The 24,624-nt window shown below is 36.3% G+C and overlaps 1 protein-coding gene and 1 long non-coding RNA gene across 10 annotated transcripts in view; one reads left to right on the top strand and one right to left on the bottom strand.

Moving 5' to 3' along the window:
- MARCHF7 (membrane associated ring-CH-type finger 7) overlaps positions 1-24,624 on the top strand; it is a 51,313-nt gene that overhangs the window by 7,627 nt on the left and 19,062 nt on the right. For all 9 annotated transcript variants that reach the window (XR_014300679.1, XR_014300680.1, XR_014300681.1 and 6 more), the window contains exons 2-4: positions 11,512-11,676; positions 20,559-20,754; positions 22,389-22,556. Coding sequence is in view for 4 of the 9 variants with exons in the window: in XM_082691384.1 (XP_082547510.1) it covers positions 11,524-11,676; positions 20,559-20,754; positions 22,389-22,556 (517 nt within the window). In the remaining 5 variants the exon portion in view is untranslated. The remainder of the gene's footprint in view (positions 1-11,511; positions 11,677-20,558; positions 20,755-22,388; positions 22,557-24,624) is intronic.
- LOC309844445 lies at positions 14,967-19,038 on the bottom strand. The gene is made up of 2 exons (XR_014300693.1): positions 18,189-19,038; positions 14,967-17,968 (listed from the first exon to the last, which is right to left on the bottom strand). It is a non-coding gene; the product is annotated as an uncharacterized lncRNA (long non-coding RNA).

The following is a 24,624-nucleotide window of genomic DNA, read 5'->3' as shown; positions in this document are numbered from 1 at the left end:
TGTTTCTCCTCTTCTATGCCTTCAGTTTTACTCTGACGCTCAGATTGTTTTCTTTTTTCCAGTTCTTTAACATGCTTTAGCAAGTTTATGCCTTATTCCTTTTTCTATTTTTATTCTTCAAAGGTCATCTCAGATGTAACTTCCCCTGAAGTCTTTTGCATCTGGAACTTTGGCTATTCCCAGTCAGTGCTCCCATGGCATTTTCATAGGATTAAGAAACAGGAAAAAGGGGCTCCTGGGTGGCTTAGTGGGTTAAAGCCTCTGACTTTGGCTCAGGTCGTGATCCCAGAGTCCTGGGATCAAGCCCCACGTTGGGTGCTCTGCTCCGCAGGGAGCCTGCTTCCTCCCCTGTCTCTCTGCCTGTCTCTCTTCCTACTTGTGATTTCTCTCTCTCTGTCAAAAAAAAAAAATCTAAAAAAAGAAACAGGAAAAAATAAAATAAATACAGTGGTGTATCTGATGTAGAAATTGGTATAATTGCTAATTCTCTTTGGTAATTATTTTAGTTGGGCTTTCTAACTCTTATCCTTTTGTCAGTTTTGAAAAAAATTTCAGGCAGTATCTCTTCAATTTTTTTCTCTGCCCTGGTCCTTTCCTTCTGTAAATCCAACTAAATGTACAGTAGACTTCCTTATTCTTCTCTCAGTGTCTCTTAAGCCCTCCCATCTGTATTTATTGCCATCTGTTCTTCCATGCTTCATTCTGGATCGTTTTTCTTTTAGCTTATTTCCCCTAGTTCTTCAGTTTTGCTTACTTTATTGTTAAATGGATCAATTTTCCATTTTGCTGACATTGGGGCCATATTTATGTAGTTCTGTTGACTCTTGTCTCTTGGCAGTGGGTTCATTTTTTTCCTTATATTTTTGTGTGTCTGGTAATTTTTGGTTAGTAAGTTTAAAAAAAAAAAAGTAGAGGCTGAAATAAATAATATTTAAGCCTGGATATAGTCATACTCTACTTCTGTCAAATTGTGTACTGTGATGGGTTGAGTTGGTGTCGACTAGTTGAGCCAGGCTTAAACTTTATCATCACTTTATTTACCTTCAGAGTTCTTCAGTACTAGACTGCCATTACTTAGTGCTTAGTGTGAGGCTGGGGTACTGGAGGATATCTTACAGTAGTATTCTTTTACAGTAGTATTCTTTTACTATCCTCAACTTCCTGCAGGCCCTGCGCATCTTACTATAAAAGTTTTTGTCTCTCTCTCTCCCCCTGGCTGTTGTAACTTCCTCAGCAGTAGGCTGTCTTTGTTTCTTATTTGAAGCTAAAGCTCATGGTAAAAGGGGGTGTTCTCAGTTCTGTATATCTTTCTTTGGTCTTAGGATGGCTCTCTGTGCCTGGTCCTCAGAGGTGGGGCTGTCTCAAATTTCTGTTCTACTTGCCTCTTGGAGTCCAGAGTGCATGCAGTCCCCTGCCATCCCTCCGCTCCCCCTGCACCCCAAAAGCAACTAATCTCTGCCTTGTATTGATGGAAGATCTTGGGCAAGCATTCATAGCCCTTCCTCAGTGGCCACAGACCTTTTGCCTTGTATTAGCATAGAGTCTGTGCTGGAAGTGGTTTTCATACCTTCTTTCCTAGCCACAGCCAATCCCACCTTGTACTCTTGCAGGTTCTGGAGCACGGCTAACCTTCTTCAAGTTCCCTTTTCTTAAGCATAGGCAGGCCAGGCCCTGCATGATCATACTATAGAGAATGAAGTTTTCAGCTCTTCTGTTTGTCCTCATTCTTTCTTACGAGTTTTCAATGGAGGCCTTTGGAACAAAGACTCAAACTTGTGTCGAGGCTCCCAGAGTTCCTAAACTGTCTCACACTAGCAAATATTTACCTTTCAGTATTTAAGAATTTGATCAGTTTTGGCTGTTTCTTATCAGCCTTTCTGTGACCACCTTTGTTTTATTTCATCTTGTGGAGGGGCTTACCATTCTTTGTTGTTCAACTCATCTGTTGCCTTGTAGCCTCCGCTCTGGTAGACTGGAGAACAGTGATTTAATAGATTATCTGGCTTACCGTTATGTTAGGAGTTAGAGTGATGTTCTCTTATATTTTTCTATGCATTAAGCAGAGAGGGGAATATTTAAGCCCAATTTTTGTTTGTTTTGTTTTGCTTGAAAATACTCAAGCAAAGTTGGGAGACTTGTAAAATATCAGTATGCACATAGACATGCCTTATGCATGTCTTGGACTTTGATTTCTTATGCAAGACTGGTAAAATTAAAATTTAAACTTTCTAGAAATTACAAGTGCTTCCAGGGCAGAAGTGGCTTTTGTATTTTCATATCTCTTAGAATGCCGTTTTCCCTTCATTACTGACCTAGTAATTCTTGTCAGTAAGCCTTCATTGCTTTTAAGAGGATGGTCTTTATTTATTTATTTTTTTTTTAATATTTCTTTCGTGGTCCTTGCCTTTTCTTTTTTCTTTTCTTTCTTTTTTTTTTTTTTTTAAAGATTTTATTTATTTATTTGACAGAGAGAAATCACAAGTAGATGGAGAGGCAGGCAGAGAGAGAGAGAGAGAGGGAAGCAGGCTCTCTGCTGAGCAGAGAGCCCGATGCGGGACTCGATCCCAGGACCCTGAGATCATGACCTGAGCCGAAGGGAGCGGTTTAACCCACTGAGCCACCCAGGCGCCCCAAGGATGGTCTTTATATTTTAATCCAACATTTTTCATTGTTTTGAGGAAGGATTGCTTTGAGTAATCTGCTATCAAGAGCTTCTGGTTCTTGGGGCACCTGGATGGCTCAGTGGGTTGAGCCTCTGCCTTCAGCTCGGGTCATGGTCCCAGGGTTGTGGGATCGAGCCCCACATCGGGCTCTCTGCTCAGTGGGGAGCTTTCTTCCCCCTCTCTTTCTCTGCCTGCCTGTCCACCTACTTGTAATCTCTCTCTGTCAATAAATAAATCTTTAGGAAAAAAAAAACTTCAGGTTCTTTTGCATAGCATTTTGTATATCTTTGTTATTTATATCACAGTTACTTATGTACTTGCTTATTTTTATTCCATTCCCTCTACCCCTGAAATACGAGTTTTAGGAGATAGGTTTTATTATTATATTTGTAGAATTCAGCACCCCACCTGGTATATTGAAAGTACTCAGTAACTTTTAAAAGTTTTTTTATTTTTTTGTTCTTGTTCTTGTTGTTTTCATTTTTTTGGTGGTAATTGGATATTAGGTGGAAACAGTAGGTTAGAGTTTTGGATGCTGGGCCAAAGAATTTAGATTTTTTTCTATAGGTAAGTACTAGGAAAAAAAAGTTTGATTGGACATGACATCATTGCTAGTAGAATGAAATAAAAAAGATGAAAATGTGAGTTCAGTTTAGATAGAGCCTAGCAAGGTATTATTTTTTTTTTTTAAGATTTTATTTATTTATTTGACAGACAGAGATTACAAGTAAGCAGAGAGAGAGGAGGAAGCAGGCTCCCTGCTGAGCAGAGAGCCCGATGTGGGGCTCGATCCCAGGACGCTGGGATCATGACCTGAGCCGAAGGCAGAGGCTTTAACCCATTGAGCCACCCAGGCGCCCCACTAGCAAGGTATTATTAAAGACTAACTATGTTGGTTTACCCACAGTAGCCCTGGTATCCAAGTAAAGTTTTCCTGAAAACATTGTAAAATTCAGCTTTAATTTGTTTGTATTCCAGTATAAGTTGTGATACAGTTTTTCAGTTGCACTTAATATGTAATTATGAGATACTAATAATTGCAGATAACATCAGGCACAGAATTACAGAATTTTACATGTCAGTTGATGATAGAGAATTTCTTTAGGCTTTTTATCTGAACTGAGAGGAGGCTTAAGGCAAAATTATTTCCACAGTATAGATTTGAATTGTGCTGTTTATAGGTAGAACACTTTTTTTGTCTGAAGATCCTTTATAATATTTAGCAGGTCACTGGAATACATGAACTTGTTTTAAAGAGTGCTTCAGAGATTTTCAGGAAGCCCAGTAGAATGAAATTATCTTTAGGCGGGGAAGAAGTGCCAGTTTTCCTAGTAGGTAACAAGTCACAGGTTTATGAGATGAACAGACTACATAAATTGTAAAGTTGGTATGAATATCTCTTTTCCATTCCTGTTGCTTATGACAGTCATTTTTAAAATGCCTCAAGGTGAGGAAGGTATTCTTAACAGGCAGGGTAAAATCACAACCACTTAGGTAAACTAATAGTTCAATATCTGCTCCAGAGAATTTTTACCCAAGTGACCTCATTTCCAAAGCCGACAAGTTCAGTGGAAGTCTCAAAGATTGATCAAAAGATTTTTGTAGGGGCGCCTGGGTGGCTCAGTGGATTAAGCTGCTGGCTTCGGCTCAGGTCATGATCTCAGTGTCCTGGGATCGAGCCCCCGCATCGGGCTCTCTGCTCAGCGGGGAGCCTGCTTCCCCCTCCGTCTCTGCCTGCCTCTCTGCCTACTTGTGATCTCTCTCTCTGTCAAATAAAATAAATAAAATCTTTAAAAAAAAAAAAAAGATTTTTGTAGCTCATTCTCTTCTTCCCATGTTCAAACCAAGTCTGAAGAATGAAAAATCAGCCCCTGGGAGCCATCAGTGCCTCAGTTTACTCAGATATGTTGATAAGGAACAAGAACAACTAATTCCATCAGGTGGACCCTTGATGCCTAGAACTTGCATGAGGCTTAAAGAGAATACAAATGGTGTTGTAGAAATTTCACAGCATCATGAATGCTGTATACAACTTCAGTGAGAAGGCATGGCAGATAATCCCATTCCATTCTGCTCAAGCTCATGTTGCACTGTCCTATGTGACTTACAAAACACAAGTGCAAGGGTACGTACATGGCTCAGTTGGTTAAGCATCCAACTCTTGGTTTCGACTCATGAGTTGAGTATGGAGGCTACTTCAGATTCTTGCTCTCCCTCTCACTTCCCCCCTGACTCCCAAAATAAGAAAAATTAAAAAGTAAACCACAAGTTCAAGGATGAAATTATCAAGAATTTCAGGATGTCAGGAGCGAGCTTTCAGTCAAGTGCAGGGTCTTGTCCTGCATATGTCACACACCTATGAAGCCAGCCAGTTCATCTAATTACCAAATAGCTGTCTAACTCAAGAATCACATCTTACAAAATTTAGATTTAAAGGCATACAGTGTTAGAAAAACAAAGAAACTATTCTAACCATTGAGGCAAGATTACTTAAGAACTGTTTTGTACTGTACTCTTTAAGTCTTGGTTAAAAGTATTAAGCTTCAAATACCTTTTCCTGATAGTTCTTATACGTTTCTTTTACAGCACTTAGAACAATTTGTGTGGTTTGTTTGTTCGCTGCCTGACTACAGTATTTTCCTAGTCATTATCTAAGTGTTTACATTCAGCACTGTCCTCTCATCTCCTCATGTTCAGTATTAATGTGCCTAGCACACACTAAACATGTAGGCTTGAAAAGATGTCTCCATAGTACTCTGTAAGTTTGGTAGCAGTCTTTCAAGGACTGCACATTTTATTTTTTTTCTACAGTTTTTTTGTGCTTTTGACCTACAACTTATGCAACCAAATTATATAAGTTTTCTGGTAACACCTACATTGTCAGAATTCAATCAGTTTATGTAGAGGAGTTTCCAAAAATAGTTTCATAGAGTATAAATTCTGTATCTCAGAGGACTCTGCCTCTTTGCCTTCTCCCAAGAGATTATTTTGAGCAGATTTCCTACTAGGTTAGTTTCATTCTGCAAGTAAGTCTGCAAGTAAAAATTGAGTATAAATACAAAGTAAACTATAAGGTATGATTAAGAAGCGTAATTGTTATAGAACCATCCTTAGGCCTGCATCTCTTAAAAAAACATTTTGTCTTTCTGTTAATACCCTCATCACAAATAGTCCCTTGTTTAGTATTTTTTTTCTTAAGATTTTATTTATTTATTTGACAGACAGAGATCATAAGTAGTCAGAGAGGCAGGCAGAGAGAGAGGAGGAAGCAGGCTCCCCGCTGAGCAGTGAGCCCTATGCGGGGCTTGATCCCAGGACCCTGGGATCATGACCTGAGCCGAAGGCAGAGGCTTAACCCACTGAGCCACCCAGGCGCCATGTTTAGTGGTTTGTTTGTTTTTTTTAACCATCCTTTATTTAGTATTTTTATAGCCATCTTAATAAAATAGTAAACCTACTACTTGTTGAATCATTTATGGGTTTTTGCATGTCAGTATTTAACCATTGATATTCTTGTTACTAATGTATACCTTCTTTGAATGTCCAATTCATAATTATTTCTTTTCAATGAAATCCTGTATGGATGTAGTATAAATGGTTTATAAAAAGCTGAAGATGGCCGGCGGGGGTGGGGGGGTGCCTGGGTGGCTCAGTCTGTTAAACAAATGCCTTCTGCTCAGGTCATGATCCCAGGGTGCTGGGATCAAGCCCCTCGTTGGGCTCCCTGCTTCTTCCTCTCCCTCTGCCTGCAGCTCTGCCTACTTGTGTTCTCTTTCTGTCAAATAAATAAAAGCCTTTAAAATAAAAAATTTAAAAAATAAGTTAAAAAAATTAAAAGCTGAAGATAAGGGTGACTGGATGGCTTGTAGTTTAGGTGCCTGACTATTGATTTTCTGTTAGGTCCTGACCTCAGGGTCTTGGGATCGAGCCCTGCATTTGGCTCTGTGCTCAATGGGAAGTCCCCTTTGGGATTTTCCCTCTGCCCCAACCCCGCTTGCTTGCTCTCTTTCTCTAAAATAAATAAATCAGTCTTTAAAAAAAAAAAAAGGCTAGAAGGTAGAAACGATTTATGTTAGGCAACTTTGTGTGCTTTATCATCCAAACCAGGCCACTTTTTTTTTTTTAAGATTTTTATTTATTTTGACAGAGATCACAAGTAGGCAGAGAGGCAGGCACTGAGAGGGGGAGGGGAAGCAGGCTCCCTGCTGAGCAGAGAGCTGATCCCAGGACCCTGAGACCTGACCTGAGCCTGAGGCAGAGGCTTAACCCACTGAGCCACTCAGGCCCCCAAGGGCTATTTATAATTGTCCTGGGGTAATGAGCATGAATTAGGACTTTTCTGGAGATACTAGACAAACCAGGAGATATGGTCATCATATTTTATTTTATTTATTTTTGATCATCATATTTTAAAAAGGGAAAGAAGAGTACTTTGCCCCACCCTTCATTCCCAGTGTCTTTCCAAAGGTACTGACCCTCAACTTTGTAGCTGTTCTGGGATTTACCTTAACATTTCTAGAGAATGTTTATACTGTTCATGATTTTTCATAGTATTTTCCTTATTCATGCTTGTTGTTACTTTCCTAATCATCTCCATCCCATAGCATGTTTGTAGCAAAATTGTTGATTCAATACCTTATTATAATACATTGTAATACATTATTGTAACTAGTAAATATTCACCCACGTTTCACCCAGACACCCTGTTTCTTTTTTTTTTTAATTTAAAGATTTTATTTATTTATTTGTCAGAGACAGAGGGAGAAAGAGCGCAAGTGAGCACAGGCAGGCAGAGAGGCAGGCAGAGAGGCAGGCGGAGGCAGAGGGAGAAGCAGGCTCCCCGCAGAGCAAGGAGCTGGATGTGGGACTCGATCCCAAGACCCTCGGATCATGACCTGAACCGAAGGCAGCCGCCTAACCAACTGAGCCACCCAGGCGTCCCGTGACACCCTGTTTTTTGAACAATATCTGTTTCCTAACAGAAAATTTTCATTTGTTCTTTGTACTTAGCAATTTTTCTTCCCCAGTTGTATTATGGTCTCTGCCACATATGCCAAATAGTATCCATAGGAGTCTCCCCCAACCACTCTCCGAAACTTTGCTTTCATTATTCAGTCCTGCTGCTGTCTGGATCTTATCCTTTCTACCTACCTTTGGAACTATTTCCTGGGTTCTGTGTCTGGACTTCCCTTTCTTAACTGTTTTCTGGGTTTCATGTCTGTTTCTTTCATTCTTTATACTCTCAATTTCGTAGGACATACTCTTCATTGATCTTCCTTTGATATTTGTCTTGTTTTTTGATCTTTTTAAAAGATCTTACATGTCTGAAAATGTGTCCTATTCTCCACCTCACATTTAATTGTTAGATTGGAATTCAAGGGTAAACATTTTTCTCAGTACTATAGGCATTGCTTCATTGTCTTAAGACTTTTTACAGTTGTCATTAAGAAGCCAGGGCAAGATCTTCTCTTCTTTTTTGGTGTTATAAAATTTCAAGGTGTTAAATTGTGCTTAGTGTTGGTCTTTTTTTTCTTTGATCCTGCTGGGTTCTCTGGAGCTCTTCCAATGTGGAGATTTGTATCCTTCAGTCCTGGAAGGGTTCTTTTATTTCTTTAGTAGTTTTCGTTTTCTTTCCATTTTCTTTATTCTCTATTAACCATGGCTAAAGTAAGATGATAATTCCCCTGGTTAATTCTCTTATTTTAAAGTTGTATTTTCTACTTCTGAGAGGTTTCCTCAGTTTATTCCCAATAATTATGTTGAATCTCATTGTATCACCATTTTCAAAAAGAGTATCCCATTTTCAATGTCCACAAGCTCTTTATTATACTCCAGTTGTTTTCTTAAGCACTCTGTTATTTTATGAATGGATGTCTGTTGATCTCTGAGGGTAGTAGTTAGCTGTTTTCCCCAAATTTTCTTTATGTTCCTTTTTTTCCTTTTTTTAATCCTGGAAAAAGGATTTGATTGGATACTTAGTAATCCTTAATGTTTATCTGTTTGAAGGAAATGGTAAAAAAAAAAAAAAAAACAGTAGAAAACTCTTCGTGACTAGTGGACTTTGCTGTGGGGGAGGATGTTCCTGTGGCAGTCTAGCTTGGTAATTGGGAGCAGTCCAAATACCAGTGTCCAGATATCTTTGTCCATGTTTTTGTTTGGTGATCCAAGAGTAAAATCCCTTAATTTTATGGCAACATTGTAGAAATAGGGTTGGGAAAAGTTCTCAGGTCTCAACATTGAACATACAGATTTTATTTTTCACACTTAGTCCTGCAGATTTGATTATATACTTGGGTGGGATGGATTACATCTGAAATCCTTATTCTGGAGAGAATAAATACTTTTGGAAGATTGAAGCTAGGGGAAGAATTCGTTTGTTTACTGTTTGAACTACATATTTGACTTCAACTCACTTTTAACGCCATGCATCTTCCCTTTTATGGTGGTATCTGGTACCCTCAGGCTGCTTTTTTGTATACTAAGGCCAAATGCTTTGCTTCTAGTTTCTACCTCTTAAGGGCCTAGGGTGTAGTTTAATCTTCTCTGTTTAATTATTGTGCCTTTACTCTTCCTTTGGATTTCCAAATACACATTGAAATCTCTTGCCTTCTGTGGCCCCCTTTGGATTCATTACCTATCGTTTTATCAGGGTTTTAGAAAGGGGCAAAACAGGTACATAAGGATAATCTCTTGTGTTTTAACTGGAAGTTCTAAACTGACCTTTTTTGATAAGCTTGCTTTGATTTAGTCATATTCATTGTAACTTTTACTGTGGTTTGTCATTAGGTGGACATTTTTAGTGGAATAATTTTAATTGATAATGAGTTTGTGTTACATCTTTTTCATGTTTGTTGTGTATCTCCTGCTGTAAAATAGACCATATGTTTTAGTGTTTTTTTCCTCTTTTCAGTCTCTTTTCTGTTATTTCCTGATACCATGTTTTTAAAGTAAATATCATAACGAAAGGAAATTCTTTTGTAGTAACTTTTAAGGTAGAAAGTTGTGATTGATCCAGAGTTGGTGAGTTAATGAGGTTCCATGCCAAAAATAGATTAGGTATTTTTACTTTAAATTTGAATTTTTTTTTCCTTTTTCTTTTGTGGGGAGTAGGGGTGGATGGTTGGGGTGGGAGGGACAGAGGGAGAGGAACAGAGAGAATCTCAGCAGGCTCCATGCTCAGTGCAGGGCTGTACAGGCTCCATCTCACAATCCTGAGTTCATGACCCGAGCATAAATCAAGATGCAGATGCCTAACTGTTTTGAGCCGCTGAGGAGCCACTGAGGTGCCGCTGAATTTGAATGTTTTAATAAAGCACATACGCCTTATCCAAGTGGCATATCTGTTTGTAGTTACTTTAATGTCATCCACTACCAGAATAAGAAGGAAATTTTTGACCCTTCTTGAAAGTGGGTAGGGAAAAGTTGAAGAGATTATTGTGATTTTTTAAATTTTTTTGATTATAAAAGTAATGTCTTCATGGCAGCACTGTTTGTAATAGCCTAAAATTGGAAACAGTTCAATGTCCATCTGCAATACAATGGACAAATAATTTCTGTGTATTGATAACAATGAAATACTATATAAACCAGTTAGAGTGAACTTATTACAGCTACATGCTACAATACAAATGAATCTCAGAAATACAACGTTGAGCAAATAAAACCAGACATAAGAGAGTACATGTTCTATCATTTCTTTCATATACGCACAAGTGTCCACCCCTATCCAAAAGTAAGAGTATTTCTTTGAAACCTTTTGTAGGCTAGAATGATGTAAAGTGAAGAAGCAGTTATTAGTTTATATGGGAAAACTTTCTGAGTTTTCCCAGACCCAAAAATCTCTCGTCTCAGACTTTTCTGTTACTGTACACCATATTGTGCAAATGGATACACAGTACACATTGAGATAAAGCACAGAAGCTTGCAGACAGTTTAAAGTTATGGCGGCTTGATGCTAAGATGAGGAGTGTAGTTCCTGGGGAAGGAGGTCGGTGTTGGCACTTGCTACTCGGTATACACTACCTCAGTGCTGCAAAACAAATGTTGAATGCTGTTTTTTCACTTTCCGTTCCCTTTTTATAAAAGCAAAAATTCTCTCTGGATTTCTTACGCTTAGCAAAAGCAGATACTATATATAGGTCTTTCATAAAAGTGACAGGGCATAATGTGAACTTTTGAAAAGTGGGAGGTACTTGTATATTTAAAAGATTACACATAGCTATTGTGACTCTTGGTCTAGGTTGAGGAATGTTTACTAAAGAAAACTTAGAAATTACCACTTTTGAAAAAGGGAAATAAAACAAATTATAGCATAACTTAGAGTGTCTTAAAGTATGTACAGAATAGAAGCACACAAAGAAAAATGATGAGTGTTTTCATACTATGACTAGGAATTGAATGGGGAATGTACAGAGTTTCCATGTGTGTACAAAGTCTGTGAAAGTGTATTGTGATAGGGGAGTGCAAATAGTATAGCTAATGCTCATGGTATGAGTATTAAGCACTAATAATAGGTAAGGATAGCAAGACAGTCAAGAACAAATTTGTGTTGGATTCCATAGAGACAAAATTGAGTAAGGAAAAGAGCCCAGGCTTTGGAAACAACCTCAGTTCTTCATCCCTCTTTTATCAGTTTGCTTCATTTTATGGACAGTGGGAAGCCTTTGATGGACTTTAGACTTCTGCCTTAGAGAAGACAGGGTGTTGATAGTCTCATAATTCACCATGTCTGATATAGTTAATTTGCATGGTTAATTCTTGATTCGAGCTAATGATTAAGGAGGATTAAGAATCTAAGGTTTGCGTGTTTTTCCAAAGGCAAAAATTATTCAAAATTTGCATTTCACAGGAAACCTCAAGAATGGATTCTAAACCGTCAAGGATTCCAAGAAGAATTTCAGTTCAACCCCCCACCTCTTTAAGTGCTAGGATGATGTCTGGAAGCAGAGGGAATAATTTAAATGATACCTATCACTCAAGAGACTCTTCATTTAGACTGGATTCTGAATATCAGGTAACATCTTAATTTGGAATATATGTACATAGTTTCTTTGAAAATTATGATTTTATGGTTTTATGGTTTTTAGATTTTAGGAAAGTAATGAGTATAATTAATAAGACGCTCAGATGGATCTGAGGCATCCTGTAATAAAATACATTAATATATCCACAGGAAAATGAATGATTATTCACACCAAGTAGCAAAAACTCAGTGTTTTTAGTCTTTGTGGATTTCAAAATTATGAAGGAGGCATTGTGGTCTTAATGTAAATCATTATGCTTTATTTCAAAGACTTGGAAACCCATTTACTTAAAAACATAAGTATCAGTTTAAGTATAAATTTGACTACATTAAACAATGTGGATGACTTGGTCAAAGGATAGAAAGTGCATCCTTTCTTAACATTGTATGTATTCATCTGACTTTTTCTCTGCATGTACAAGGCAACAGTGGAGTAATGATTGTTAAGGGTTTTTTTTAGTATGGCTTCCAAATATTTTGATTTTAGTGGCAGGTGATTATTAAATTGACAGACTGTCTTTTGTGAAGATGTATTACTAACAATCTTTTAGACATACTTTGGGACTTTATTTTCATGGTTAATCTAATGAGTTTGCAGATTCATAATCTACATTAGCTATTCTTATATATTAGTTTTCCTTTGGATTGATAGCACTTAGGGTTTTGAAATGGTTTATTAGTTATACTAACTGTTATACATATAACAGTTATGTTATAAACATAACAGTTGTAAAAAAAAAAAGTATAAATCTCAGAAGCATGATTTCTAGGTTTAATTCAATTCCTATTGTTCATCTTTCAAATTTCAGGTTATTGCATTGTTGACTAAAAAAGCTAATTAAATCATATGTGATGTGGACAAGTCTGATGTTAGGTAACTTGAATCTAAGAGAATCCTTCAGTGAGAATTTTCATTTACGCATTTATAAATGTATATAACATGTGATATTCTACATGACAGTCATTTTTAAATGTTTCTATGCAGTAATAAGCATATTACAAAATACTCAGAGGAAAAAAATTCCCTAAAATGCATATATCACATACTTCCTAATTTTCTATGAACTATTACTGAGTCTTTTTTTTTTTAATTTTTAATTTTTTATTAACATATAATGTATTATTAGCCCCAGGAGTACAGGTCTGTGAATCGCCAGGTTTATACACTTCACAGCACTCACCATAGCACATACCTTCTGCAGTTGACTGAGTCGTTTTAAATGCTGGTTGATAATGTATGTATTTTTTTTAATTCTGTTGATTGACAAAAGGACACTTGCCAGAGGTACAGAATCATGAGACCATCCTGTAGAAAAGTTCTAGGTTACATGATTATGACTTATTAAGAGCGAAGATTGTTTTTTCCCCCTGTATTGTCTCCATAAAAAAATTATCTGTAGATCTTTTTCTAATTTTTTCACAGAGCTTTTTAGTGAGGAGCAGACTCTGAAACCAGACTATACTGCCTGGGTTGGAGTCCTGTTCCACTACTTACTGTGTGAATGTGGGCAAGTTTCTTTATTACGTCCTTGTTATTTTCTGTATTAGGTTGTTAGTGTTAGATGAATTATTACACTGAATGAGAATACTGCCTGTCACATGATATACTATATAAAGTTAGCTATTACATTTGTTTTTATTATAATTAATTACATTAGCTGCTAAAAGTCTTAGCTGTATTTAGAAAATTTATTGACATTCACTTTAAAAGACAAGAATTTTCAAGGCTATTTCTTCCAGCTTTTTCTTAAAGTCCTAGATTACTTTAAAAATCTTGGTTTTCATTGTGAAAGTTAAACAAGTACAAGCATAAAAAACCACTTGATGTCTTACTGATTCTTAATAAGATAAATCAGCATTGGAGTTTTTCTTAATGTTTTTCAGTTGCTTTAAATGGCATCCAATTTTTTTAATGGATTATAGGAACATTTCCAATCTTAAATCGGTTATTTCTAGCTTGCTTTGCTCTTTAGTTTTGATTTAAAAACAGACTTCTGTGTTCTTGTACAAATTATTTTATATCTGTGTTTCTTCTTTTTACGTGGTTTTCACGTGGCTTTTATTAAGCTTTTTTATTAAGCTTTTCATGTGGTTTTATTAAGATTTACTGAAAGAAATAACACATTAAAGCACCTAGAACAACTCTGCCTGGAACTTAGTAAGATGTGTCTGTTTATAATAATGATGATTGTGATTGCTATTGTTATCATTATTTCCCGACTTTATATTGGCTTAAATGGGTATTTTTAAGATATAGTATAGTATGTTGTCAGAATATTAAAATTACATATGACATATTTAGTTTTATATAATATTCTTAATACTACTTAACAAAATATGTTTAATGAATGAGAACTTTATTTTCTCACAGCTGTTTGCAATATAACACTCCCCTTCTCTCTGAAGCTTCAGAAATGAGGGTCAGGACTAGGCATGCTCAATTTCAGTTATGTTAAGGATTAAATAATAGGGAAATACTTTATATAGTGCTTAATATTTTATGGAACATTTTTTGCTTTTAATTTTAGTTAAGTAGGATAATACTTGTGTCATTTTGAAGATAGGATCTGAAATCTGGGAAGAGAAGTGGTTTCCTTCAGTCACATGATGAGTATATAAGTACCTGAGTTTAAGAATCTAAGACTTACGGATAGCATTGTTTCTTTGGGAAAATACAGATTCTAAGTTCCGAACAATTGATTTTCTGAAGATCTTTTGGTTCTCAGCCATTTGTAAGCTGGGCTGCCTCTGTTATTAATCCTGCTGGTATTTCTGTTGCTTCATCTTGGAAGTTTTTGTTAAAATTTGAATGGTTGAATACTATGATCGTCTTATCTCTTTGTGAGCAGTAAGTAGAATTTTAAATATTGTTTAAAAGAGAATTTAATTCCTTTAATTCATATTGTTAAAAGTAAAAATTTGGGAGCATTCTGTGAATATGTAATTGTTTATATAACTTTCATGTATATTTCTATAACTCAGTTTAAGAGCTGCTAATCCTGTTACACTTTTCCTTTCTTGCTTTGAGATTAATTACTTTTGTTAAAGATTTTTTTTTTTTTTTTTTTTTTTTTTTTATTTGACGGAGATCACAGGTAGGCAGAGAGGCAGGCAGAGAGAGAGAGAGAGAGAGAGAGGAGGAAGCAGGCTCCCCGCTGAGCGGAGAGCCCGATGCGGGACTCGATCCCAGGACCCTGAGATCATGACCCGAGCTGAAGGCAGCGGCTTAACCCACTGAGCCACCCAGGCGCCCCGAGATTAATTACTTTTAATAAGAAATAATGAGAAGCTTTTTATTTATGTGTTTTCGAGTTTGTAAATCAACTTACAGAGCTCAGTACTATTTGCATATTTTACATACTATATTATGTCAAAAATTAAAAGAACCGATAGTCATTAACATGTTTACTACAGGGTTAGCTTCCAAGGAACTAAATACATGCATGCATACCTATAAATAAAATTAGATAAGAAAATTAGAATAGTTTTAAAATGGTATCAAGAAAAATACAGATAGAGTACTGAGTAGGTCAAATTTATAATACTGATAAGCATTTATAAGCCCTGCAGTGTTTTAGAGTTAACTTTGGACTTTTGTTTTTGGTATCAGGAACGTCACAGGAAAATAGAATCAGATCTATAAGGTGTTTTGTTCATAAGAAAAACCCAGTTCCTCCAAGAAAGCAGTGCTTGACAGTTTGGTCTGAAAGGGGACAGTGAATGATACAGTGAACATTGTCTTCAGTGTAATATTAAAATTATTAGTATATTGCTAATTTACTCAACTTGTTTCTTGGTAAATCTCAGCGTAAGCAAAGGACCTGATGCCAAAGTGTACAGCTCAGTGAAAAACAGTTCTTTCAAGGAACAGTAGAGTGATCTGAATACCAATTTTCTGGTAGTCTTCATTTATTTATTGGGGAGTTTTGAGTAATGAATGGACTCCAGATCCTTCTCTCTTGTGTATGTATAAGGTTTCTTACCTGGATTTGGGCATGAGTGAATTCATAAATCTTAAAATCCACTAATGTCTTTTTCTTTTTTTTTTTTTTTTAATGAGAATTGAAAAGACTACTCATTCTGAAGAGAAAGTAGAAAATAGTACTTCAAATTTAGTGTGGCAGTGGATGCTCTAGCATGTGAATATTCAGAAGAGGTCAAAGTTCCATGGTATTGCCTATGGCTAAGATAATTTAGGTCTGGAAAATTTTTGAAGCTGGGATTAGCAGTCATCACAGTCACAGCATTGACTCATTGAAATGAGCCAAAGAATAGCATTTCATTCTGGATTTGCCTCTGTTACTGTGTATTAAATGATTTCCAAATGATTAAGCATTGTCCAGTGGGTAGCATTGGTTGTATTTTCAGTAATTGTTAAGGTTCTTTTTTTAAGATTAGCTTTATTGAGTTAAAGGTCACATACCATATGACTCACCCATTTAAAGTATACAGTTTGGTGGTTTTCAGTACATTCACAGAGTTTTGCAAATCACTACCACGGTCAATTTTTAAACCTTTTTATCACCTCAGGAAAAAACTCCAGAATCTTTAACTATCACTGCACTGCCCCTCCCTCTCAGCACTAAACAGCCAGTAGTCTACTTTGTCTCCGGAGAATTCCCTATGTTGGACCTCCATTTACATTGGTAGAAACATACACTGCAGTCTTTTGTATTAGCTTTTTTCACTTAACATGCTTTCAAGGTTCATCTGTGTTATAGCATATATGAGTACCATATTCCTTTCTACAGATGAACATAGTCCATTGAATTGGGTATACCTTTTTTATGGGTACATAATCCATTTTTTGGGTATATCACATTTTGTTTATCCATTCATCCACTGATAAGATATTTGTGTTTCCTTCCTTTGGCTATTATGACTAATAGAGCTGTAAATACTTACATGCAGTTTTTATATGCAGTCTTACATTTTCAGTTACTTCAGGTTTATACCTAAAAGTAGAATTGTTCAGTCACGTCATATAACTTTGTGTTCAGTTAATTGAGGAGCTGCCAGACTATTTTCCAAAACTAGCTAGGCCATTTTATATTCCTACCAGCAATTCTGTGAGGGGGTTCTGATCTTGCCACATCCTCGCTTACATTTATCTTTACATTTTGATTCTAGCCATCCTGTCATGGGTGTGAAATGTCTCATTGCAGCTTTGATTTAGATTTCCTTGATAACTTGTGGTTTTAGAGCATCTTTTCATGTGCTAATTAGCTACTTTTATATCTTTGAAGAAATGTCTATTCAGATCCTTTGCTTATCTTTAAATTGGGCTATTTGTTGCTTTATCATTGAGTTGTAAAAAATTTTTCATTTTAAATTCCACTTTTTCATTACTGGTATATGGGAAAGTGATTGCTTTTTTTTTTTTTTTTTTTTTTTTTTTTAATAACCTTGTGTCCTGCAACATTACTCTGATCCTTTATTGGTTCTACAATGGATTTTGTTGTTATTGTTGATTCTGTGAGATTTTCTACATAGAGGGGGGCCTCTGCAAATAAAGATAGTTTTATGTCTTCCCAATCTGTGTACATTTTATTTCCTTTTCTTGCATTATGCATTACTTAGAACTTCCAGTGCAGTGTTATAAAGGAGTGGTATAAAGAAGAACCAAGTAAGCCCAAAGTTAGTAGAATAATGGAAATTAAAAAGATCAGAAGGTAAATTAAATAGAGACTAAAAGAGAATAGAAAAGATAGGTGAAACTAAGAGCTGGTTTTTTTGTTTTGTTTTGAAGCTAAATAAAATAGACTAACCTTTAGCTGGGTTCACTGAGAGAAGAGGAGAATTCAAAATCAGAAATGAAATAAACGATACCATAAAAATAAAAAGGATCCTAAGGGACTTCTGTGAACAGTTATATTCCAAAAACTGAACAACCTATAGAAATAAATTCCTGGTAACACACAACCCGCTAAACCTGAATCATGAAGAAATAGAAAATCTGAACATATCACTAATAAGTAAGGAGATTAAATCAGTAGTAGATACTAATAATTTTTTTTACTATTTAACCTGTAACCCATGATACCATGATCTGAGCTGAAACGAAGAGTCAAATGTTCAACTGACTGAGCCACCCTGGTGCCCCTTTTTGGTTTTTATGGAAGCTTCATTACAGAGTCAAATTGACTAAATCATTGGCCATTGGCTTCAGCCCTTCCCTTTCTGTTCCCTGGAGGTTGAGGAAACTGGTATATGGGAGGTATATGGGAGGTAGGACTGAAGTCTTTCTTTCCCTAAAAAAAAAAATAAAAAGAAAAGAAAAATTCTTAGTTTATTTAATTGTTTTTTTTTTTTTAAGATTTTATTTATTTATTTGACAGAGAGAGATCACAGTAGACAGAGAGGCAGGCAGAGAGAGAGAGAGAGAGAGAGAGGGAAGCAGGCTCCCTGCTGAGCAGAGAGCCCGATGCGGGACTCGATCCCAGGACCCTGAGATCATGACCTGAGCCGAAGGCAGCGGCTTAACCACTGAGCCACCCAGGCACCCCAGTTTATTTAATTGTTAAAATAATTTAGAATGGTAAAAAGTAAATTATTCAGACCAAAGATACTTGAACAGTGAACCAAATTGATAGAAGCCAAAAAAAATTTTGGTTTTGAACTTAAGCCAGCAGAAATACTGGTCAGAACCTTTATTTTTCCTTTCCATATATTGATATTAACAAGCATTTTGTTTCTGGGATGGCATAATAGGCTGCATTTTAGAATTATGAGTCATGAAAATTGTTTTCTGAACAGTGAGTATATCTTTTTTCTCATCAATAGCCAATGCCAGAAAACTGGGTTGACTTTAGACCTTTTGTTCATTTCTCACTGTGTCTCTAAATTTTGATGAGTTTTTGTCTTACAGTTACTGTCTTCCTATTACTAGTGTCACAAGGACTATTTTCTGCTATTTCAGTGACTTCATGGTTGATTTTCTTTCTGTTCATTTCATTTTTTTCATCTCCACAATGCTCTAAGGATCTTTCTAAGAAGTAGTGGATCTGATGGTATTTTCCTCATTCAGTTTTTCCCAAAGTTATACTTACACAGTTTGTCTGGTCCATGCAAAACAAGAAAAATAAGGAAAAGATTTTGTACAAGTGAAGTTTATTCACTTAAAAATCTCTTTTTTATTTTGTTAAATCCATCATGTTTTGGGAGCATTTAAAATGCCCCTCTTAAAGGGACGCCTGGGTGGCTCAGTTGGTTAAGCAGCTGCCTTCGGCTCAGGTCATGATCCCAGCGTCCTGGGATCGAGTCCCACATCGGGCTCCTTGCTCAGCAGGGAGCCTGCTTCTCCCTCTGCCTCTGTCTGCCATTCTGTCTGCCTGTGCTTGCTCTCTCCCTCTCTCTCTGATAAATAAAATCTTTAAAAATAAATAAATAAATAAAATGCCCCTCTTAAAAACTGGGGATGGGATTAGATGGCATTTGCTAATTTTGATTTACTTGTCAAAAATGGCAATTCTTGGGGCGCCTGGGTGGCTCAGTGGGTTAAAGCCTCTGCCTTTGGCTCAGGTCATGATCCCAGGGTCCTGGGATCAAGCCCACATTGGGCTCTCTGCTCAGCAGGGAGCCTGCTTCCTCACCCCCCACCTGCCTCTCTGTCTGTTAAATAAATAAATAAATCTTTTTTTTTTAAAGTGGCAATTCTTTCTAAATTATACATTAAAACAGTTTTTATTTTGGTCTCCAAACTTCAGAGGTCTTAGCATCACTGGCCTGTAGCATATGGTACCTAATAACCCTATGGCACATGTGATGGTTTGGTTTTGAAATACTTAATGAATTTCACCTCTTATGCTACTCCAGTTGATTGGTTGAAGACACATTCCGTTAGCAAAATACCTTCTGTGCAAGGGATGAATGAAATCCTGATCTGGTCCACTCCTCCTTATTCAGCTTTGCAGCTTCTGCTTTTCCATGTGTGCAAGGTTCATTCTGTAGAGTTACCATGAACTAATGTAGTTCCCTGTAAACATGCTGTATGCTTCTTGTAATTGAAGCATAAAAGAAAAAGACACTTTCAGCAGTTATGGTTGAAATACTGTGTTCTTACAACCTACATTTTTAAGGTAATGAACTAATCCTTACCCTTTTTATGCCTTATATTGAATAAATTGCTTAACCAATTAAAGAAATTACGCGGGAGTAAAATAGTTTGTACATTCTAAGTGATTTTTGTGTTATGGATCGTTTGTGTGTATATACTTACATATTAAAGGAGAAAAATTTGAGCTAAGAGTTTTAATATGTACTGTGTTTAATATGTACTCAATTATCAGTTTCTTGCTTCACTGGTAAAAAAATTTTCAGGTCAGAATTTTTTTTTAAATATCATTTATTAGTGATGTATGAAGCGGGGAGCATACTTCTCCTTCTGCCTGCTGCTCCCGCATTTGCTCAGTCTCTCTCTTTCTGACAGATAAAAAAATAAAATCTTTAAAAAAGAAAACAGAAAAATCTTGTTTTTATAGTAGTTTTCCTAATAAGTTCATATAATAGTATTCTTCTGCTGTTCTGTTCACTTTTAGGACTAGGAAACCAGTTCCACAGGAGTTGGAAATAGTAAACCAAGATAACAAAATGATTATAAGATTTTTGCTCTTCAGTTTTTCCTGACCAGCTGTTTATATATACAGTTACATGGAAGAATTAATCTAAATCAGATTGATAACCCAGCAACGTCCAATTACAGTATAAAGTAAAGGGACACATTGGTAGAAAGGAACAAAAACTACAAAAAAACCTACATAGTAGAAAAATTTGTGCTTATGAGGAATGAATGAAATTGGGGATTAAATTTAATAGACCGAAAGCAAGCATTCTGTTCTTTCATCAAAACACTTTTTTTTTTTTTAAACTTACAGTCTACGTCAGCATCAGCATCTGCATCACCATTTCAGTCTACATGGTATAGTGAATCTGAGATAACTCAGGGAGCACGATCAAGATCACAAAACCAGCAACGGGATCATGATTCAAAAAGACCTAAACTTTCCTGCACAAACTGTACATCTACCTCAGTTGGGAGAAATATTGGACATGGTTTAAATGCAGTGTCAGGTAAAAATTAAATCTGTTTAAGAGTCACTATATATGCATTTTGGACTAAAGCCCTTTTTCTAAGACATAGTGGTATTAAGCAAGTAGAACACATGTAAGATAGTGGGTCAGATGTAGTCGAGTTTCTCAGGTCTTACCTTAAGTTAGTGCTACAACTGAAATAAACTCTTTCATTCTGGATTTATATTCTAAATTTGATGCAAATATCCTACATAAACAGGATTAGCATATTTTGGTTAATTAGAATAGCTGATATGTCTGATAATTGAATTGGTAAAAGTGACCTGTATTTTGCTGGTTATTTTGAGAAGTCAGTTTTTAATTGTTATACTAGGAAAGACAATTTTACTGATAAATATATTAATATTTCCTAACCTAAGCTTATCTTTTGTAAATGTTGTAGTCTGTACTTACTTTTCAATAACAGAAATTCTTTAAACAAAAATAGTTGGTATTCTAGTAATTCTGTATAAGGATTCTGAAAGAATTCTAGCCATCTAACTAGCTATATGGCTATAAGTCAGTTAACCTTTATGGAATTTAGATGTCTTATCAATAAAGCTCCATATATGGTATTTTGTACTCACAGACACACATTTGTTGCACAAATTGAAAAGCACTTTCTTTTCTGTAGGAGGTCCGGAGGCTGCCTCCTCACTTACTCCTCTTCAAATGAAACACTAGGGAATGCCTGAAATAGTTTTAGGGTGAGACAGAATTTGTGATGACACAGTTGGAAGATAAAATTATTGAAATGCTTACGTATTATCAATAGAATTAGTGTAAGCGATTCCTTTCTATTTTGATAGGCAGCACCGCCTTGGGAAAGACACTGCCCATCTAAAGAATATTAAGAGTAGTGTGATGGGTAAGAGCAGACTGTCCTTAACACTGTAGAGAAACACCTTTGTACACAGATATTTTTGGTCCCTTCTACTCTGTGAAGGCGTAGCATTACATACTTTGGGCCATTTCCCTTAATGAGTAGGAATCAATAAGGCTATTGGGACTAGGAAAGAAAGAACCAAAATTTTCAGGGTAAATAGTCAGGGGGGAAAGTTTTGAGACTTTCCTTTAATTTATTTTGTTAGATATGATTTCATTTAAAAATTTAGATTATGATTGCAATAGTACTTCAATTCTTAGAATAAGAGGAACCAAGTGTGATGTCAGTGGTAATATTTCTGATAAAATATCATCAATGTCTGCAGTAAAACATTTTCCATTTTGAGATGGCTTGATTTGAATTTTGGCTGTTCTCTCCAAGATCACTTTCATTGACTTCAGGAAATTCTGCATCGTTGGCAAGCTTCACATTTTTGTTCTGTAATCATTTTACATTATACTTATATTGTGTGGTCAGATGTTCTAGAAAGTAACTGAGACATTGACATCACAGATGGTGTTAGGTTTTAGTGTTAGAGAAGAATGTGTTTGAGTAGGAAATAATATATGAGTGATGAGTTCATTGATGAATAATTTTATGTTTTGCTGAATTTTGCTTCTGATTGCAATTCTGTAACCTTGAAGATTCCTATAATGGATCACAATAACCTCCCTGTGTAATACTGAAGATTTGTCATCAGAAACCTTGAAAGCTTTCTCTGAATTAAAATGTCTTCAATTATTTTAAGATTCTTCATGGAGACATAATCAGGTTCCCAGATCTTCATCAATGGTACTTGGATCATTTGGAACTGACTTAATGAGAGAGAGAAGAGATTTAGAGAGAAGAGCAGATTCTTCCATTAGTAATCTTATGGATTATAGTCACCGAAGTGGTGATTTCACAGCTTCGTCCTGTAAGTGTAAATTGTATTGTTACGTATAACTTACCTAAATAATGTTATATTTCTCTCTTTGTGTAAGTCATTAAAATCATAGTACAAATGAGTACATGAAGTGCATCTTATGAAGAATTCAAAATAGCTTAGTATGTATTCTAGTACCGTATTTGTTATATTTTAAAAAGTAAAAAGTTTAGGGGTGCCTGGGTGGCTCAGTGGGTTAAGCCTCTGCCTTCAGCTCACATCATGATCCCAGGGTCCTGGGATCGAGCCCCATACCAGGCTCTGCTCAGCAGTGAGCCTCCTTCCCTGCCCCCTGCTTGCCTCTCTGCCTACTAGTGATCTCTGTCAAATAAATAAATTCTTTAAAATTAAAAAAATAAATAAAAAAGTTTAAAACAGATGTAAATTCGTATCTGGGTTCTGTCTTCTGGTAATTTTCTTACTTGTGCTTTTCCTTTTAAGAATGCATATATTCTAAAGTAAACTAAATAATTTTTATTATACCCCAACATCATTTGCCTTGTACAGTTGAGCCTTGAACAGTGCAGGGGTGAGGGAACTGACTCCTATTTCCACCCCTCCTCCAGTATTGGTACTTGAAAAATCTGTGTATAACTTTTGAATCCCCCAAAACTTTAGTACTCAAACCGTACTGCTGACTGGAAGCCTTACCAAAAACATGAGCAGTTGACACATTTTTTTAATGTTCTATGTATTATGTAATACATTCTTAAAATAAAGCTAGAAAAAGTGTTAAGAAAATCATAAGGAAGAGGGGTGCCTGGGTGGCTCAGTGGGTTAAGAAAATCATAAGGAAGAGAAATTACATACGTAATACCTACCGTGTTTACTGAAAGAAATCCACATGTAAGTGGACCTGTACAGATCAAACCCATATTGTCCGTGTCCAACTATGTAGTGTAATAACTACTTATAGTTAAATTCTGACCTAATTAAAGCTTGAAATCAACATTTTTTTTAATTTATTTTACAGAGAGAGAGAGATCACAAGTAGGCAGAGAGGCAGGTAGAGAGAGAAGAGGAAGCAGGCTCCCTGCTGAGCAGAGAGTCTGATGTGGGGCTCGACCCCAAGACCCTGAGATCATGACCTGAGCCGAAGGCAGTGGCTTAACCCACTAAGCCACCCAGGCACCCCAAAATCAACATTTTTTTGAAATCAACATTTTAAGGCATAATTTTTTTTTTTTTTAAAGATTTTCTTTATTTACTTGAGAGAGAGACAGTGAGAGAGAGCATGAATGAGGAGAAGGTCAGAGAGAAGCAGACTCCCCATAGAGCTGGGAGTCCGATGCGGGACTTGATCCCAGGACTCCGGGATCATGACCTGAGCCTAAGGCAGTCGTCCAACCAACTGAGCCACCCAGGCATCCCAAGGCATAATTTAGAATTACTTTTGTTAATGTGAATGTGCCTTTTTCATTCACTTGCCATAAAGACCCACCCTAGTTCTGTCAGTGTACATTAAGCTTAAGTTTTTCAAAATTAAATACCATAAAACAAAAATACTAAAAAAACAAAGTGCTTATTGAAGTTGACACATCTAGCAGGCAAAAGTAGAGTTTGATTTGCATAGAAGAAAATACATTTGTTCTACAAAGGTGTAGGTTTTAGGGGCGCCTGGGTGGCTTAGTGGGTTAAAGCCTCTGCCTTCGGCTCAGGTCATGATCCCAGCGTCCTGGGATCGAGCCCCACATCAGGTTTTCTGCTCAACAAGAAGCCTGCTTCCTCCTCTCTCTCTCTCTTTCTCTCTGCCTGCTTCTCTGCCTACTTGTGATCTCTGTCAAATAAATAAATAAAAATCTTTTTTTTTAAAAGTGTATGTTTTATTAAATAAGCTTATTTTGGCAAGCCTTTGCTTAAGACCAGTGAAAACATCTTTTTTATTTGCTTGGGTTCAGATAGAGGAGCTGTTGTAGTATGTAGTGTCAATACCATCTATGCTTGGAGGTCTACAAGTATAGGTCAGAATAGATTTAGCCACTAACAGTTTACTCCTTCATGAGGCTCCATGTTTTAGTGCAGCAGCATCTCACTCTTAAGCTAAGTGTATGCATAAGTA

The sequence above is a fragment of the Mustela nivalis genome (genome assembly GCF_964662115.1).
Source record: "Mustela nivalis genome assembly, chromosome: 11".
Classification (NCBI taxonomy): Eukaryota; Metazoa; Chordata; class Mammalia; order Carnivora; family Mustelidae; genus Mustela; species Mustela nivalis.
This window is presented reverse-complemented; position numbering and strand designations above follow the sequence as displayed.